This window comes from Acipenser ruthenus, chromosome 1 (assembly GCF_902713425.1).
Source record: "Acipenser ruthenus chromosome 1, fAciRut3.2 maternal haplotype, whole genome shotgun sequence".
In the NCBI taxonomy this organism is placed as follows: domain Eukaryota; kingdom Metazoa; phylum Chordata; class Actinopteri; order Acipenseriformes; family Acipenseridae; genus Acipenser; species Acipenser ruthenus.
This window is the reverse complement of record NC_081189.1, coordinates 46,107,949-46,128,634: the sequence shown is the minus strand read 5'-3', so window position 1 is coordinate 46,128,634 and position 20,686 is coordinate 46,107,949. Positions and strand designations below refer to the sequence as shown.

General features: G+C 36.8%; 1 protein-coding gene across 3 annotated transcripts in view; it reads right to left on the bottom strand.

The window, feature by feature from the left end:
• Nucleotides 1-20,686, bottom strand: part of LOC117421404 (amyloid-beta A4 precursor protein-binding family A member 1) — a 103,984-nt gene that overhangs the window by 13,870 nt on the left and 69,428 nt on the right. For all 3 annotated transcript variants that reach the window (XM_059025759.1, XM_059025754.1, XM_059025751.1), the window contains 7 exons: nt 17,813-17,914; nt 16,218-16,257; nt 15,417-15,562; nt 5,081-5,110; nt 4,084-4,170; nt 2,401-2,586; nt 2,069-2,248 (listed from right to left, as the gene is read on the bottom strand). In XM_059025759.1, the coding sequence (XP_058881742.1) occupies nt 2,069-2,248; nt 2,401-2,586; nt 4,084-4,170; nt 5,081-5,110; nt 15,417-15,562; nt 16,218-16,257; nt 17,813-17,914 (771 nt within the window). The remainder of the gene's footprint in view (nt 1-2,068; nt 2,249-2,400; nt 2,587-4,083; nt 4,171-5,080; nt 5,111-15,416; nt 15,563-16,217; nt 16,258-17,812; nt 17,915-20,686) is intronic.

Genomic DNA, 20,686 nt, shown 5'->3' with positions numbered 1-20,686 from the left:
ACGTTCTGGAGCTGTCGCCAGAGGCCAGCACAAACCCGAAACAGCACTTCACTTGTACCACTGTAAAACTGTATTGCACCACAATCACTAATTCATGCACTAACCAGACTTGTGTATGTGTTTTGTGTTTAATGTGGGGACACAAGAACGGAACTATTATTTCAGGACCAGCTTAGGGGATTATAAATGTAAGTAATACACACCGCTGTATTACTTACCATCATTATTATTTATTGTTTGTTTCGCCGTCAGGCACTGGACAAAAAAGCAACTAATAAAAACAAACCTTTTCACCTGGATTACAATTGTCTGTCTGTTCTTTAATCACCTGCACCTGTACACTATTAACCACTTTGCCACAGGCCATCACAGATTCTACGGAATTCAAACAGATGTTTCTATGCTGTGCTGTTTGCTGGTGCTGTTACTCAATATTAGCAGTGATCGCACTTATCAAACCATTCTTGCTCCATGTCTGGACTGATCTGAGTTTTGTAATGTGTTTTTTTGTTTTTGTAAGAACTGTAAGTTGCCCTGGATAAGGGCGTCTGTTATAAGAAAATACATACATACATTAACAACAACAACAACAACAATAATTAATAATATTAATAATCCTGCTGGAATTACCTGTTTTTTAATAGCCTATACATAACTAGCTTGACAAACCTGGGGGGGGCAATTAATTGAACTTAAATAAAATTGGCTGAACGGGCAGTGGAATAAGAAAGGAGCACCTTTCGTACATTTTACATTCAAAAAGCAGACAAAATGTACCAATACAGTAATCAGTAGCCTAGCCTACTACTGTATAAGCAGTGTCTTTGAGATTGAAATCTATGTGAATGCAAGGTAAGGAGGTGCAAACTGTTGCTTGATCAATCTAGAGTTGATATACTGCTGTATGTGTCTATTAAAGTAAAGCTTTCCTGTATTATACAGGTAGTTGTTTAGTATCTGCCGGCTCGGTCTATGTTACATACCGACGGTATGTCTATGATACCGGGCTGTACTCTTGATTCTGTTTCAGCACCAAGAAAGCGTATTTGGGAAAGTGATTCGTTTTCTTTCGGTCCGAAAGAACGATCATGATTGCACTGTTTATATTTTTAAATATGTATTAACACTAGTGATGCTGCTATCGCAATCATTCTTTTGAATATAATCATTATATAAATGTGGATGGAACCCTGTTTGATCGCTGGGTGTTTTCCATTGCTGTAGTACCTCGGAAAGCACCTGCATTTCACTTCAGTGATTGGGTGAGTGAGTGCAGGAGTGATGTGCGCAGAGTTAAGGCTTGCTTTTTAAAAGTGTTATTTTGTGCCTCTCAAAACTGGTTTTATATTATATTTGTGCACAGCGCAAAACGGATTGTGGCACGCAAAAAGCAGTTTAGAATATGGCACATTTTGCGCATTCACGCATAACAGCCATTTGTGACGTGCATAATCCTCTGCGCAGTGTGCAAACCTTTCTAATATCTGGGCCATAGTCTTTGTTGGCACCTTCCTACCACAACAGTCTTATTGAAATGTTTATTTATCAATTTTATTTATCCCCCCACCACACCAGCAGATATGATTAAAGGAAGTCCCTATTCTCTAAATATATATTCAAGGCTTCAGTGTAGGTGGTGGGCTAAATAAAACCTCAGCATTGCTACAAGGCTTTGGGTTTCAAAGCCTGCTCCAGGCAGTAACATGATCTGGATCTTTACATCTTTCACTGTGAAGGAGAGAAGGGGACACATACAGCTCATAAAGCTCTGCAACACATATACTTCTGCAAAATATGTTTTGTCTAAGGTAGAGTAATAGAGCCCTCTTTTATAAATACAATGTATTTTCTACTTTGGATAAACCAACCAGACAGGGAACAAATGTAATTCTGTACTAGGGGAATGATACTCCATTTGTGTACTTTCAGTATACCCAAGAAAGCACTTGAGATTCAATCACATTTTCTAATCCAAGCTCTCATTTGATGGCAGCTCAGAGCACACTCGCAGTGTTAATGAGCGTGGAACATGTCTGCTAATCCAGTGCTCTGAACCCTGTTAACATACGTCTTTGCAGTTCTCAGACTTGGAGAAGTGGATGAGGTCATCGTTGTACATGTCTTGGGTGTTGAGCAGGTCGCTGTACTCCTTTTGGCTCAGGTCCTCTGGATTAATCCCATTGGCTCGAAGGAACTCCTGGTACGCTACGCTAAACGCCTGCCCAATGGACTGAGCAATCAGCTGGGCCTGAAAATAAAAAAAAATAACTCTTAGATTCCACAATTATAAAACAGCTGAGATAAAACTATATCCTGCATTTAAAACATGTATGATTGTTTGTCCAGGAATCCCAAAATAGGAAAGAACTGATACAGTATAATAGAAAAGACATTTCTTACATCCTCTGACTCGAAGACGTGGCAGATCATTTTATACTGCTTCTTCTCATCCTGTGAGGGGGTCGAGGACTCCACGTCTTCCTGGGAGTTGGGGCGGGGCATTTTCCGGCGGGCCATCAGCACTACAATGTTCCCAATGTCAGCGATGTAGGAAATAGTTCTCAGGGGGTGGTCCATCATAGTTTCCTGCATAGGGACACGCAATGAGGCAGGTGTAAGAGAAAGCTGTTACCGTACAGCACTGAAAGTGTTATGAGAAGACCAAGGGACCATATACTAAATCCTCCCTGTCCTGTAGCTAAAGGTTTCAATAGGTCTTTGACAGAAGAGGTTGTCTTCTGCAACTGGACTGGATTTAGTTCAGAAAACACAAGATGGTCAGAATCATGGACGTATTGCTACAATACAGTACCTCTGAATACAACAGCGAGTATATTTAGAAATACTGTACACCCAATGAGACTGCAATATAAATCGACCCTGCTCTTCTAAAATATGTGAATTAATTTCAGCAACTTTATTTAGTATATCATTATGGCACGGTGCTCTCTTCTCTAACAAAGCCACAGTAAACAGCAGCATTAATTGCAAACAAATGGACTAGGTTTTCTCAATATATAGATAGACAAGGTTTTCTCTGATCCATATAGAAAGTGATTTTTGCATTGTCTGGAAATGGAATGGGACTGACGGGTATTTACCTATGTGCATATGAGCGATTTCACTTTATCCTTGTCGCTGTGGATACTCAGTGTGGTCTACATAATACTGGCAATGACAATTTGAGCTTCAGCTTTTAAAAATGCAATACATTAAACTGTCAGTGTTTAAATTGTTCTTGGAATAATTGATAGTATAGAATGGAATCCAATACAAAATTGATATGTTACATTAACAGGAGATATGAGCTTAAAAACAACTAAAATGAAATTGTCAGCAATATACTACAATTGAAGATATTAGTTCTATGAACGCAGAAGACAAGATGTAATCCCTGAAAAGGATAACATAGGCTTTATTTTTTAAATCTAAATCTGAAAAGCAGCTTCCAAATCAAAGCTAAGCATACGCTCTAATATGAGGATTGTGTAGTAAGTAATAATAAATACACACTTGTTGTGATATTAAAATATTCTAGAATGAGATTACCTATAGCATGTCAGTGAGAAGTAATCTTCAATTAACTCTTCACAAGACTGAATTGAGTTTAGTAGACAAGGCTGTCAAAGGTTTAATTCTATTAAATATAATAACATATCATAGAAAATGGGACATAAAAATGTCTTTAATGGATAGAGAAGACTTACTTAAAAACCATTTACATAATATAAACAGGATTTATTTTTAATGACTTGCTGGGATCCTTATTAAATGCGCATTGACTTGAGTTAAGCAGCTATGAAAAAGCTTCCTAAGCAGATTATGAAACCTTACTGTACTGTACTGTCATGTACTCTACTCTAAACACCCTTAAGTCACCAGTGTATTGTCTGTCATTCCAGTTCAGAATGTCACAAGACCACAGTGTCTATTCATTTGATTTCTATAGAACTCGCTTGAAATGAATGTGCAGTTTTGTTCAGTCTCAAAGGAGTATGTCAAAGTGTGGCATCTCAACAGCACTACAGATTGATGAATTAATGGACAGTTCTGTCTGTGATATGAAAGGGCTGTGCTGCGTACCTGTGAGTCAGCATTGAGCACTTTGATTCTCTGAGTGGAAATGAAAAGATCCACCTCTGTCATGGGCTGGGACTCTCCTTCGGGAGACTGCAAAGATATTCATTAGAACTATTGTTACTATTACTATGACGATGAAGAGAAGAATAACATTCCCTTCTTATCATACTGCCACAGCAAAGTCAGTAAGATTAGTACCAGAGGAACATAAAAGTCAAGAAGCAAAAACAGCACACATGATCTCTTTAGAAGGTTTTTTTTTTTTGTTTTTTTTTATAGTAAAAAGCTTTAACTATCCAGATCAGTTAAATAATGTTCAATATTCATTAAACTTTTGTACAAATTACTAACAGCTTGCAATAATTTTCAGGAATAGAAAGGTATTGTTTGCCATTAAATAAACTCTGGTGACTAGGTTATATACATGCCATCCTTTTTCAAAATAATGTAATTAAAAGCCATACATTTTGGATGTGTTATAAGGGGGCAGAAAGGCAGCCAAAAGGGTTCTCTGTAAGCCTTATAATGAGATTAAAGTGTACATAAAAAGCAACAAATACATTTTCAGCACAAAGAACAGCATAACACTACATCACAAAATAAAAACCTACACACAAATACAATAAAACTTAACAAAAGCTACCCATTTGTTTCATTTATTTTCTGCATCCAGCATCCAATTTTGTATTGCATTGCATTAGACAGAATCTGGTAATAACTTTGTCTTTATTTCACTACTTCCTCCTTTTCGCCACTTAAAATGCCTAAAAACATTTTCCTTAAATTTGATTATGGTTGAAGTGAAATGACCAATGGAAAAAAAAAGAAAAATAAGCACAGACGAGGCTTTTTAGACAGGCAGCGCTGAATTAAAAAAAAAAAATAACTCTAATATATAGCTGGATTCAGAAAACATGTAGCCTTAAAATAATAAAATTAAAGAAAATGTACATTGCAACAGTTAAAAAAATATATCAAGCCAGTGGGGGTTTTACTGCACCTTCTTGCTTTTGGCTAATTTCTGGGCCATCTGCTTAACATAGAATAAACAGAGATAGGAGAATGGTTAGAGAAGAACCAAATAAACAGTCAGTGTCAGACAGGTGAAGAACACATATGGGTTTGTGTACTTGACACAATCCTGCTTTAACACCTCTTGCTTCAAGTCTAGATAAACAATACACAGCTCATAAAGAGACAATAACAGACAGGAAACTGTCCAGGGTCACATAACATTTTTTTGAGGGGGAGGGGGGGGGGGGGGGAGGGGGTTGGGTTAAGGGAAATGTTTTGGTTTGGTTTATCTTTTCCAAACAAATATTTTAAAATCCATTTTCTTACCTCTTATTAGCACCATTATAACTCGCCCCCCTTTTCTTCTGTTGACAAAGTCTTGGTTTCATTTGGAATATGTAGGTAAGACAATGCTTTGTCACTAATCACTTCAATCAGTTTAATTCTAAGATCTAGCTGCAATCAGGTCATGTCCATATACAGTTGTAGTCAAAAGTTTACATACCCCAATGGAAATGTATAATTCATAGAAATCGAAAAAAAATAATTGTAGAAAAAATCTTTTGTAGCAAAAGTTTTGCTTTTGTGGATGAGGAAAAAAAGTTACAAGAAACAGATTATTTCAGCAATTTTTGTTGCAAAACTCCAGAAATGCAAAAATGCAAAAAATGTGACTTCTCGGGTGTTGGATGCACTCATGCATCTTATTACTTAATACATATATGGGCAGCAGTGTGGAGTAGTGGTTAGGGCTCTGGACTCTTGACCGGCGGGTCATGGGTTCAAATCACGGTGGGGACACTGCTGCTGTACCCTTGAACAAGGTACTTTACCTAGATTGCTCCAATAAAAACCCAACTGTATAAATGGGTAATTGTATGTAAAAATAATGTGATATCTTGTAACAATTGTAAGTCGCCCTGGATAAGGGCGTCAGCTAAGAAATAAATAATAATAATTTGTATTTCTTTATTATTATTATATTTTCTTGGTAACAGAAAAAGCTAGGGAAAACATTCTTCTGTCTTTGTAATATATTGTATTGCATACATCTTCAGTAAACGCTAATTTGGTTTACATTACTAGTTTCTGTATTTTATTCATGAATTCTAGTCACTCGCAATGACACCTCATTTATCCGCGGATTTCACACGTCCGTGGACCCATGTCCCCCCAAGCAAGCGGATAAACGGGGTTCCACTTGTAGTGAATTAAGTATACAATTTATTTAAAAAGTCTCTAGTTGCCCACCCAGGGGCGCCAAAATGTATACACCTCATATATACCTTATGAGTTCCGCATCACATAGAACCAGAATACCCTTGACAATAATCAACACACACAATGTGTCAGAAATATAAAACCAGATTTTATTTAAGAATAAAAAGGGTGCTAATCTAACTAATCTAATATTATAGAAAGGAAAGGCTATTGGTTAGAGATATGCATGAATAGTATACAGTTCATTGATTTCTTTGTCAAACGATTACAATGAACACAACATTATTAGCATACATGGCTAATATACTAATATTAATTATGGTTGATCACAAAGTGTCTACTTTGCATTAGTATATTCAATACTCGTTTCTTGTTGTAACCAATCATGTTTCATATCAAAATGTACAAGAATTAGCTTAACTTCCCATTCAGAACAGAATCCAACATTCCAATAACTAATTTATCAAATTAGTTTTACTGTGTTAATTTTGTTTAGACGTGACCTACCTTCCTAGAACAATTAATCCACTAACTTGACAGCATTTGCTACAGTTAATTTCTCGAGTCATAAGATGTTTAATATTTGATTTGTTGAATACTTATTGATTTTCAACAAAGGAGTCAATCTCCTTAGCAGCTTCTCCCATCTCTCTGGGTCTGACATTACACCAAAGGAAAAGAAGATGGTACTTTGCTTGTTGTAGGCATGGTATTGCGTCGGCTCGCAGCAAGATAATAGTTCTTTTCAAAGGGAGGCAGTTATTGATTTCTAATGGTCTTGCAACATTATCTTTGATTTGTTCGACAATTTCCAAATGGGTTCCGCTGATCAGACAGAACTCAATGTTCAAAGAATGTGTTGCAATTGAAAAAAGTTACATAGTTTGTAAAAATGTTTGTGTTGCAATTCTTTCGTATGGCTAAGGGACCTTCCAGAGGTACAGCTGCTGGCTAGTTGCTTCAGTTCGTTTTGTGGGTGATTTCAAGCAGTGAAATAAAACTTGTTTTCAGATGAATGCAGCATCCTGCTTCCTGGTTCAGTCTCTAACAGGGCAGAGAGCAGGGCCCTCTTCAGAGTTGATTTCAGCCTTCTCAGGACATGATTTTAACCATTTTCTTATCAGATTCTATTCCCACTTTAGAGCAGATTTCAGAACAGATTTCAGACACTTAGAACCACATTTCCAGAACCACTTTTAGACCCACTTCTCTCTCATTTTCTGACCACTTTCTGAACTCTTTCAGAACAATCAGCACATTCCTTTTTTTTAGTCAGCTTCCCACTTCAGACCTTGTGCCAGTCTTTTGAATTAAACCTCGACCCGTTTTGATTGGATCGTTGAATTCATGGGTGGTGTTTAACGTCATGCAACGTGCCTAAACACTGGTTAATTCGTCTCTGGCCTTGCCCACAGCTCGCGATTGACAGTTCACTCAAATTTCCTTTGTCTTGTCAAGCGTGATTGACACTCTCAGTTCATGATTACGCAAAGGGATGTTTACGACTCACAAAGCTGCATCTGTCTAACTTTGACCAAGGGGGGGGGGAAGGGAAAAAACATCAACTTGCAACTTTCTCAAACAAGTTTAAACAGTGTATATTAATATCCAGCAATAACCTGATCTGACTGCACTGTCCGCTACACACTGTATTTAGTGCCTGTATTTGTCACGTTTTGTTCCATAACTAAAGTGTGATTTTCTGTTGAAAAAACAAAGGACCTAAATTATTTAATTTGCATTTAACAGAATGTTATTTTTCATCAAACTACTATGCATTTGAAGTACAATATCCTTCAATACCATTGTGAAATGTTTTATACAAAAATTTACCAGAATGTTGATTGTTCTACATAAGTGTATCACAATATTGTTCAGTACCATGTTGAATTCTCAGTTGTGCATTACTGTAAGCTCAATAATGATTATTTTGGTAATGGAAAATGTGTATGCAAAAATAAATATATTCTTTGACATTAATGATTATTTTGTTAATTTTGTTAAAGATACAAAAAAAAATTAAATTGGTGTATAGACAATAAACACTGGAAAACACTGGAGGGGGCTACAATGCCCAAAGCCACAGGAGGTAACATTTAATTTTCCACTATGAGTCTGTAGTACATATTTAATATATGAGTCAGTCAAAATAATAAAAGAGGCAAGGTTGGATAGTAAATATGACTTTATATACTGTAAAACCACTACGCTCCCACTAAAGATGCTGATAAAGAGGGCAAAGACGCTTTTTACGAGGCTATGCAAGCTGAGGTTGAGACAGTACCTGCCCATGACCTACTGGTGATCATGGGAGACCTCAATGCCAAGGTAGGCAAGGACAACGGCGGCAGAGAGAGGAGCATGGGAGAGCATGGATGTGGTGTTATCAATGAAAATGGAGAAAGACTGCGTTTTTGCGGGATTAAAACATTGGTCACAGTTGGTACACTTTTCCAACAATAGAAAATTCACACGCTTACTTGGGTGTTCCCCAATGGACCACATTGACTATATTGTTGTGAATGGAAAATGGTGCATATCACTATTGAATGCGTGGTGCCGACGTTGGCAGTGACTGCCATCTTCTTATAGCCAGCCTCAAACTGAAATTGAAGAAAACTGGGGCAAACATATGAACTACAATGTTTACCTACGCAAGAATGAATGCAAAAGGAACACTTACTCCACTGAGGTTAGAAATCAATTTCAATCCCTTCAAAATGAAGCGTCCCCTGCAGACGACGATGCTGTCAGTGTCAAATGGAATCAGATTAAGACTGCATATTGCCAGAGCACTGAAAAGATCTTAGGCTTCAAGAAAAGAGAACATAAAGAGTGGAGCAGTGCTGCAACGTGGGCTCTTATTCAGCAAAAATCAACCAGACCAGTTCAGTACGTTTGAAAGATAGACTTCGGATACAGTACACCGAAACAAACAAGCTGGTGAAGAAGTCAGCAAGAAGGGACAAAAGGCAGTACATTGAAAACATGGCAGCAAAGGCAGAAGCAGCAGCAAGCAGGAATGAACTGAGAACTGTATACAAAATTACCCAGCAGATCTGCAGACACAGAGGTAAGACCAATCACATGACAGACGGAGACTTTTGCCCAGTGGTGTAAAGATGTTAGGGCAATAGTTCAATCTATTTTTCCTCCTATAATGAGGTTTTAACCAATCACAGGCGATGATTTACAACCACTGACTCATATACACTGCTGTGTCTTAGAGACATTCAGGAGTTACAATATATATTAATGTTATGAGCATCAACAATTTACTCAAAGCCTTCACTAGTGTTTTCCACTATTATAACAACTTTGACTGTTATTAATACAGCTTAGTTTGGGCGAGGAGAAACCAAGCTTGTCATTTAGCAATCTTTAATTCACATTGATCAGAATCTTCAAAAACTTGTGATCACAACAACTCAAAGTAAACTATACATGAGCAGCTAATCTCAAGTGTTGAAGTAGCTAATCCATAACATTTACCCAGTGGTTCTCGGGTGGGGGTGGGGGGGGGGGGGCAGGAGCAGGGGGGGGGACTAGAAAACAGTTTTACTACAGTTTGCAGGAAAATAAAAAGGTTCAATGGCAGTCTGAAGTACTTTGTTTAGCAATGTTTAGTTTTGGAGAACGTGAGTATTTATTTTCAACAGACTACTTGGGTACACTGCATTGTGTGAAAAAATAAAATGTAAGTGGGCACAAGCAAACTCTGTTCAGAATTTCAAAAGCCGTTTATCAGGTAGAAAGCAAGTGTTTAAACAGTTTTATAATGAATTATAAAATCAAGGGGTGGGGAAAAGAAAGGAAAAATGAATAAAAATAATTGTTCACCTGATTAAAAATAAAACCAGAAAACTTCAAGCCCTACTTGTGTGTGTTCACATTTACAAAATACTTAGCAATATGGACCTCTATAAATATGGGGCATAAAACATTATTTTAAGATCAAACACAGTGCATGGTGGGATACTATCATATTCATTTCCACTGTTCATTGCACTGCTAGGAACTGTAACCGAATATTTTAATAGTGTATGTATGCATTAAGCCTGACTAAATATGAAATAGTACTTCAGTGTGGACGCTTTGAGCTGGATTAATTTAAATATTTTTGAGTACAGTTCTTGAGATCGGTTATGTAGTGTGGACAGGGCCAGACACACCGACGTACCTGATATTGTTAATTTATAATGCCCCAACGTTAATAAAGCAACTACAATGTAGTATAATGTCGCCGTCTGAAATACAATGGACCCCTGGAACCAATTAAATCGGTTATGACAGGTTCCACTTTATTATCTTCAGAGTGGAAAAAATCTGGATATCCAAGGTGTAAATTTGACCCATGGAATCCAACTGCTTTTCTTCTGGACCTTAGTTCTAATTGACTTTCTACCAAGTTGCAGAATGTTTTACTCAAGTTATTGCACTAATGTTGTCTGGGTAACAGATAATGGACAGAAGACACAGTGATGATTATATGGACAGTCATTAGTATGGGTGATCATGAAAACAAGACAAAAAATAATTTAATACAAGAAATGGTGGGCATGAGATAATGCTGCTAATGCTAATAGAAGGTTAAAAGGGGATTTAAAAAACAAGTACGCTATATGACATTGAAAATATTAAACATGGAAGGTTCAGGGACAGTGTCACTGGCTACAGTCAAATCCCCCATCTCTTTGAGCATAGCTCAGTTCTAACATGAGTTTTTGTCTTGAGACCCAGGTGGAGTTCATTTGAATCTTTTACTCAGTTTAATTTTACTCCCACCAGGTGGTGCTGTTGCATTTTTATTAATACACAGTATATGAATGGTAACGTTTAGAAAGGCATTATTTTGTAAGTGATTACCATGCTTTCAAAATAACATTTCCAAGTGTAAAAAACAAACAAAAACTGGGACATGTTCCTATAGTGGCAGATCAAAATTTAAATAATTTATCTTTTATCAATTTGGTATGTATTGGTTTAATGTCTCATTATCTTAAGCACAAGTATTGTATGACTAGGGAAGGGGGAGTCCATACTCAGAGAATCGTACAATATTTTAAACAGGCACATGTCATCTAAAAGCGAGAAAAACATGGCTATTGACCTGCATTAACTGCATACATTTGACCAGAAATGTGTTTAATGAGAGCAGGAAATGTTATGTGCCATTGTGGAAATGCTTGTGGCTCCTGTGCTTGACGACAAATGTGTAGGTGATGAGTTGTGAAGTTGTCAAAGTGAAATGTGCTGCACGAATAAAGTCTCTTCTGACAGAATCCCATTGCGCCATTTCAGGAGGAGCTTTATTCCATGCAACAGTGATAACATTCCAGTGCCTACATCCAGAAAGAACCTACTTAGCAGGAAATGTGTACGATTAAAATCACTATGTCTTGAATAAAACAATGAAAGCAGAAGAAAATATAAACGTAGGCTATGAAAATACTAGTAGGTAAGCAGAAAAAATGCATTTTAGGAATCAAAATATTAATTTTATGAATCAAAATACAACAACAATAGCGGTTTGGGTTGTCAAATTCAGAAAAACAAATATCTGGTTGTGTTTAGCTTGGGGTTGTCATCCAGAAATGTTATCAGAAACTAAGGGGTCTAAACTAACGGGTAGATGTACTAAAGTGTTTCGGCTGTTGCAATAGTCGCAAACCAGTTACAAATGAGTCGGAAGCCTAGGATGAAATGTACTAAACATGCACAATGCTGTTCGCGACTTTTTAAGGAATGCTTTGCAACAGCAGTTTTTCTTTGCGGTTCAGCATTAGACGAAGATGTAATTATGGGTGTTCCTGCATAAATTCTCAAAAATGGGGTGGAGATAGTTCAAATCAAATGAGGGTTCTCAAATATTATAATGAGATGTATTAAAGCTGCCGACAATTGCGACACTTACAATTACATCAATTTGTTAAGAACTTTTGAAAGCACGTTTTAAACAGTTGCAATTAGCAAACCTTTAAAAGGCAGTATGAAAAACACTATCCCCTAACCATGGCTGCTGTGTTTGCAGTGAGAAGAAGACATTGTCTTCAGCAAGAATGAGTGATTTGTAGGATGAAAAAAGAAAGAGTATTTCGTACCTGCATTACCCTCTTCAATTTAAATGACCAAATTAAGCACAGGTACAGGCTTGGCAGCCACATAATTCTTGAGCTGCTGTCTGATTTAAAAGATGACCTGGAGCCTGTCACCCAGAGAAGCCATGCTATCCCTGCAGTGGTCAAACTATCGTCCATCCTGCATTATCTTGCCTTTCAGGGGACTGTGGCAGCAGTTGCTGGCATTTTCCAGTACGCTTTATATCGTGCATTGCCAGTTGTGCTCAATGCATTTTTGAGGCGAACACCCAAATACCTATATTCAGCAGATTTCAGCCAGATTTCCAGGTTGACTGGAAAGAAACATAATACTGTATCTAGTCAGTGCATATACCTGGGGAAAGGAAAAGCGTTCCGCTGTTTTTTCGGGCCGGGTCGGATCTGGGTCTAATAAGAAGAATTTTACATTGGGTCGAGTCGGGTAAATAATTGTTGGTTCGTAGTCTGGTCGTGTTGATTAATTTGGACCTGTGAAGACTGCACATGTGCCGCTAACTCCTCCAGCTCATTCTAAGCATCTGTATAGGACCATGATCTATTTTGTGTTAATTGTCTAGGCTAGCAAGTAGGCCAAGTTAAAAATAATAATAATTAATAAAAAAATTTAAAAAAAAAACGCTTAAATCATTTAGTTTCAATTTAAAATAATCTTTTATTTGCATTGTACACCAATGTGTACAATGCAGCAGCGTGATTTATTTTGTGATACCGGTAGCCTACAGGCTAAAGTAAAAAGAAAGTGTGCTAGGTGTTCATTTGATTTTACTACTGTACTGTATGCTGTATAGGCGTACTGTACAGATTTATATTTTTACATAATGTAATGTGTAGCCTACTGTGGCAAGGTGCCCGCCCCTTTTATTATTTATAATAGAAACGGGTACCTTTGTTAGCTGGCTTGGTAGCATTTGCTCTTACTATCTTTAAATCTCCTCACATCTCTCCTCCTCTCATCAGCCTGGTGTGGGTCTTTTATATTCTGTGGCTGGAGCCTTAATTACCCATTAAACAATTACCTTATTAAGGCTCCAGCCACATTCCCACAGGCTTTATATAGGGATGGGGAATTAACCCCATCCACCCAGCTACACATTATACAGCCGGCTTTTCCTTTTTGCCTGTCTCGAATAACATATAATAATGGTCAGCTTTCGTCCGCCCGCACATAAACACAATATACAATAATAATAATAATAATAATAATAATAATAATAATAATAATAATAATAATAATAAAAGGGGCGGGCACCTTGCCACACCTACCCAAAACACATTAGTGTTATTTCAGCGCAATGATTTATACATTTAAAATACACTGAGCACTGTAAATGAATGTGTGTGCGTTTTTATTGTATTGTTTTTAAACCCGACACCTCCTTATGTCAGACCAACATGTCCAGTTTAGTGAGGGGCTACTGTATGATTATCAAATGCTTTTTGATAGAAACACACTTTTTATTTGTGGGTGAAGGTGTATATAGAATCTGATGGGATTAAACTGCATTTCATTATTTATTCAAAATCCTGCTAAGATGACACAACAAATATTTAAATTAGTATATTGCGGCTCTCTTCATTAACATATTTTCTCTTAGTACAAACGACAAAATGTATACTTTGCGAATTGTCGCAACGAAAATACAAATTGCTGTATGTTTGTGCTGCGACTGGCCCATCTTAGTACATCTACCCCTCAGTGTCATGCTTAAAGTAGGCCAGATACAAATCTCTTGATGTATTTTAATGTGTTCTGTTGTATTGACAATGTTTGAGATTAAACAATACATTTTTGATAATAATACTTATTGCTTTTATTGTTCATTTTTAAAAACATTTTAGAAGTTTATATTATTATTATTATTATTATTATTATTATTATTATTATTATTATTAATAACAATGGTAGATCTATTTAAGTTTTAAATACAAATTCATACTTCTGCTTGTTGATGTTTTGCATACCGTATCATTGTTAACCAGTGCGTATAAAAAGACTGTATACTTTTGCTTTATACCTGAGGATGTACAATACAATGTAATTTTGTTACAAAACAAAACTGTTACTTAGTTCCCACTGACACACAACCTTTTAACACAGTTGCTGGAATGTTTAAATTGAGTTACGATGTTGCTGCAAGGTTGTGTGTTAGCGTCTTCTCAATGACCGCATGAAGCATGTGAAGCTAGTGATGTAATATAAACGCCATCTCAAATAATCGCCGGTCTCCAACACGCGCCAGGTCTGCTGACAAATATTGTAAATAAACGTTGGAGGCGTTTTTTTTAATGCAAGCTCCAAAAAATTTACAAAATGTAAATTAATGCACATTGCATGCTTAAAACATGATGCATGATACAGTGAATAGGGAAGCTTGTGAAAGTCAGGCATGCACGGGCATTCAACAAAGAGGAGGGGCAGAACAGATGGGTTACAGCTGGTACACTAAAGAGCTACCGGTAGGTTTATAAAGTATATTGTATTTACTGCATGAACTTAACACCAGTAAAAGAAAATCATTTGGAAAATGTAATCTCAAATTGTTCTGTACTATATTTTATATTTTATATGGCTGGTGTTGATGTATGGACAAGGATGTTTTTTTTTTTTTTTTTTTTACTTTTAATAAAATATTTCCTGTAATGTATACATTTTCAGTTCCCCTCAAAACGGCTGGTTTTCCATTCTATTTTAGAAAATATCATACTAAAAAGAATGAAACTATTTAGGGGAAATTAAAAAAGGACCCCCTTTCCATAGCCTCATAATTCTTACTTGTGGGCACATTCATCGTTTGCTATCTCTAGGAGACACAGTTTAGCCCCATGTGTCAGGTCAGGTAACCTGCTGAAAGATCTCCTTTTGCTACAACCTATGTAGCGGCACTAATCTAAATTCTGTGTTTAAAAGAAAAATGAAAGCGGCAGTGTTGACAGACTTGGAAGATTAGCACTGCCACCGACAGACCCTACTGGATTTATCACCTTAATTCTGCTGACAGCTTCCTGGGCCTGCATCATCCGCACGTTCTTGGAGGGTGTCTTGTCTGAGAGCAGCTGGGTGGAACCAAGGTAATTGGCTGCAAAGATGATGCCATCAATAAGGTCTTCAGGGTCACAGGGTCCAGGAACTGCATAACACAAAGATATTATTTCTCAAAAATGTCTAGACATCGGAGAAAACGATTTTCAGGATTCAATGAGATGATAGAGGATTCACTTACAGAGCTTTGCGGCTTCATTTATTTTGTTTCTTAATGTGAACTCAATACCTTGTAAGCTGTACAACAATTTAGGTGAACATGTTCAGATGTACTCTACCAGCGAATTGAAGGCTGGTGGATTGAGGAACAAGATCAGCCTACGCAATTATACTTCTGTAGTGCAATTACTAAAGAATACAATATTGTCCGGCAATGAAAAACAATCAATGTGAAGATTGTCATATTATTTCTTAATATTTCTCAATACGTGGCATTTTAATTTTGTCTTTTGACATAGAACTTAATTATTTAGAATAAGCTGAACTGTAATAGCCAAACACTCCTGATTACATAAATTATTTAGTATTCTGAATATGATCAGTGCAGAAAATGATCCTTCTGTGTAAAACATGAGCTACCAACACTATTTTGTTACTGTAGATATGTGAAGTCATTGCTAATTTTTTGGATATCTGCATTATGAAAGCAAAAAGAAAACTATCCACAGATGGGTACAAATTATTGCATAACACATTTTTTTTTGTTTTCTTTTGTTTGCTATAACACAAATAATGATACTAACCTTCAACATAAGTTGGGAATGAAGCCAAGCTTTTCCTTGACTGCAATTAAGACAAAAAAGCATTTCAACCTCCACACACACACATGCTAAATAAAGCACATTAACCTCTTTGGCATGAAATCCCCAAAGACATAAGTAATACATATGCAATACAGTTAAATTCTTGCAATTACATTTATTTACAAGTAACCTCACGAAATTAGTTTCTTAACATTGTTAATTAGATGCAAGTTAACTGAACAAATGCTCACACAATATTAAAAGCCAAGAAAAAAAACAACATACAAAAAACTTCATTCATTACTAATCCTATAGTTTCAGATTTAGTCCAGCATTTGTTTCTTTTGAAAAGAAAGTAAACTAAAACTGTTACAAAACTACAAATAAGATTGTTAATGTAATTAAACTGTATTTTACTACTCTGTCCATTTGTAACAAATTATAATATAGAACATATCCACTTTGCTACCTAATATGTGTTTCGGAATTCAACTTTTGTATTAGATCAAAATCTTCAAGTCTTTAGGTGCAGCCTGTACGGTATATGTACTGTATGTACTAGTTAGCACAAAAGCATAGCAAAAGGTCTATCTGCAACTATGAAACAATGGGGATAATCCTGCACGATAAACATGCTGTTAACATAGAAACACCAAGGGAGCTCCCGAGTGGCGCATCCAGTAAAGGCACTCTGCGTGGCGTGCAGGATGTGCCCTATAGATTGGAGGTCGCCAGTTCGAGTCCAGGCTATTCCATTGCCGACCGTGGACGGGAGCTCCCAGGGGGCGGCGCACAATTGGCTGGGTGCCGCCCGGGTGGGGAGGGCTTAGGTCGGCCAGGGTGTCCTCGGCTCACCGCGCACCAGCGACCCCCGTAGACTGGCCCGGCGCCTGCGGGCCTGCCTGTAAGTTGCCCAGAGCTGCATGGTCCTCCGACGCTGTAGCTCTGAGGTGGCTGCATGGCAGGCCTGCAGAGTGAAAAGCAGCAGACGGATGACAGCACACGTTTTGGAGGATGCGTCTCCGTCTTCGTCTCTCCCAAGTCAGTGTGAGAGTGACAGCGGTGAGCCGGGTTGAAATAAAAATAATTGGGCTTTCCAAATTGGGGAGAAAATGAAAAAAAAAATACTGCTGATTCCAAATTAAAAAAACAAACAAAAAAAAAACATAGCAACACCAACCAACCTCAAATTATAGCCATTCCATTGAAAAAAAACAATTGGTACAGTGATATTCATGAATCAACACAACATATGAAATATTGAATATTTGCTTTTGTGATATATACTCCTGCAAATATGATTGAATATTTAAACCAATTTAAATAGACAAACACAAAAAATACTTTAACATTATTTGAAAATAATAATAATAAAAAAAGATCTCTAAAAGCGTGCCCCTGTACTTCTGTTGTTATGGTTGGTGTTATTTTATACCAGAATTAAGAATATAGCTTAGCTTCTCTGGCTAGTGTTTAATCCATTCTCCTTTTAATCCATGCTGTGCAACTACTAAACCTAAATAAATACATACTTTCCACGGGACAACTGCTAATCAGTCAGCAAACAGGTAAACCTTTTTTTCAGGTGCTCATACCTCTTTATTAAGAGGAGAGTCTGAGTTGTCACTGCCATCGTGGAGATGTTGTCTAATAGAGGATTCTGCCCCTTGCGGGGATGTAGAACCTGAGCCTGGAGACTAGAAAAAAATACAAAAAATACAAAAAAAGCAGAGAAACATTAGTGTAAAGATAACAATGTAATCAATTATTAGTCAGTGCACACAACTGGAGTTTTGATAAAGTACAAGGCACCGTACTGAGTGGAAATTCCTTTTTTAAAACAGCACCTTTCTCAATGTATTTTGTTAGTTCACTTAACTGATAGTTAAGATTTTCTAAACAAACAAAATTAATTCTTAAATATACACATTAAAACAGGTTATATCTATAGCTAGATAGAACAAAATCAGTACTAAAATATATATATTACTTAATCATTGAGACTTCATAAAGATGACATTAAATTAAAGCTGTATCAAAAAACAATGGTGTAGCCCAGCATTTCCACAACATTTTCCAATGATTGTATTGTATTGTATTGTATTGTGATTGTATAGTGGTATATAATTTGTAGTTTTTACAAAACCCTTCTCTCTTCAAAACATATTTACCTCAATACACCCAGACCCAGGTCTGGCAAAAATAAAAAATTATGAATATAAATGAAAGCCTAAAATAATTTCTATTGACTTATTGTTATGCATGTTATCTTTAGTGTTTACCCAAAGATAGAATTCCAGTTAATATGCACACAACAATGAGCCCCAGCTCTGTTCTGGAACTGAATGAACAGTTGCCAGTGTTTCAGACAAAGTATTACTGCAGCGTGGCATATTTATGAAAATTAATTTTGATTGCAAAGATATAAAATGCAATGCATAGATACACACACTCGACTCCATGCTGCATCAATTCTGTTTCTACTGAATCAAATATAGTTATGCATTGGCTACCAACCCCCCCCCCCCCCCCAAAAAAACAAAACAAAAAACAAAACATAAATCAAACCTCTGCTTCTTCCAGATCATTTATTTGGTACATCCAGAAGTTTTCCATGGCGATTTCTGGATCTGTTTCTACAGCAGTCTTATCTTCACAAGCCCTGGCTGGAACTGACTGCCCTGGTGAATAACCCTCTCCGGTGTCACAGTGTGTTCAGAATCCATAATGAAACTTGTGACGGGTTTCTGTTACATCCATCAGAATAGACTGCCTAGGTTAACCTCTTCATCTCTGCTGGCTCAGCTCTCTTTCCTAACAGCTCACTGGAGAGAGCAGCCTATTTTGTGCCTTACATGTTCTTTTCTGCCTACTCTGCCGTACAGATTTAATGAAGTTTTCTTTATATTGTATAACATCTTTTGAATCAAAGAGCATACTAAACCGGTACTGTGCTGAACAAATCCTCCTTATGAATAATTAATATAATATTTTGGTATTTATTTATTTCCTCTAATATTTCCTTCTAGTCAACCTGTCCGTCCCTCAATACTTTCAATGCATGCAGGTAGCAACAAATAAATTAGCGACCTCTGATGAAATGCAAACTTCTGAAAAACAAGACCTTGATTCCTCAGTCACTTGAACTAAAATGTTTCAGATATTGCCAGGCATCCCTGACTTCTCACAGAAATAATTATTGGTCTTGAAATCTGTATTTTTCCATAAAAAGCGTTTAAAGTTCCATTAATAGCAATGGACTGTACTGTAAATACAAATGAACCAACTTCAGTAATAATACTTGCTCATTATTATTATTTAGTGTTGTAGAATAATCATTTTCATTATTCATTATTACATTATTACATTATTCACAGAGACATCAACAACCAAAATCAGAGGGCCAGTGTTGTTAAGTCTGAGGTATGCTATCTTCAACATTTTTTCAAAGGTGGCCTCATCTCCAAAGTGGAACACTAATTGATTATTGCAATACTATCAACACTATAATTTAATTATCCAAAGCAAAGAGATGTTTTGATCCCTCTCTCTTAATGTATACACCTGTCATGGATTTGCCCATAAAGATATCCAGTAAGGGGGTTGGGGTAGTGTTTAAGATTTACCCAGGGAAAGAACAACTACTATAATTCAGTCTCCCTACTGTTGAGAGAAAATCCATCAAATGAAAAGTAGACAGAGAAGGAACTAACATTGTTTCAAGGAAGAAAGTTTTAATTAATGGAAGTTCAAACATGATTTAACATCATTGCAACTATCATGAATATCATCACATTTGAGATGATAACTAATAACTAAAAATGTAATTATTGTCCAACCCTGACCTGAGACTAAACACAGATTCAGAGAAATAGGCAGATTAAATAAGGTGACTATATAGCTCTGTGTTCAGTGGTAGAGTTTGGGATAGTTCATGCTTTTCAACTCCCAACCCAGTGCATTTTGGTAAGTGTAGTCCTGCTTCTCTTAAAGGTAAGAATGGTACCTGAGACGGGTAAAACGTACCTGAATGCATTGGGTTGCGAGTGGAAAAGCCGGAACTGTCCCAACCTGTCCCGCTGAACACGGAGCCATATGGTCACCTTAAGATTAAAGCACTTCCAACATAACACTTTGGGGGTGATGTAAGTATAGGCGCAGTGCAATAATTGCGGATGCAAAATTAAAATTGCATTGCAGCCTGGCAATTATTTTGCACTGCGCCCTATGTAAGCATAAGCAATGCAAATTACTCAACACGCACAAATAATGATCCGCAATTATGATAATGAGGGTCTCAATGAGCGCATCAGTCTATTTAGTTATGAGTACAGAGAGCAGTAGTCGCTGTATGACATTTGTGGAGCACGAAAATATAAACCAAAAAAAAAATGTCAGAGAAAGGGCAACAAAGTCCTCTTGGTGCACGGCAAAGAAAAGTTTTCTGAGAAGGACAGTCCTTACGGCTA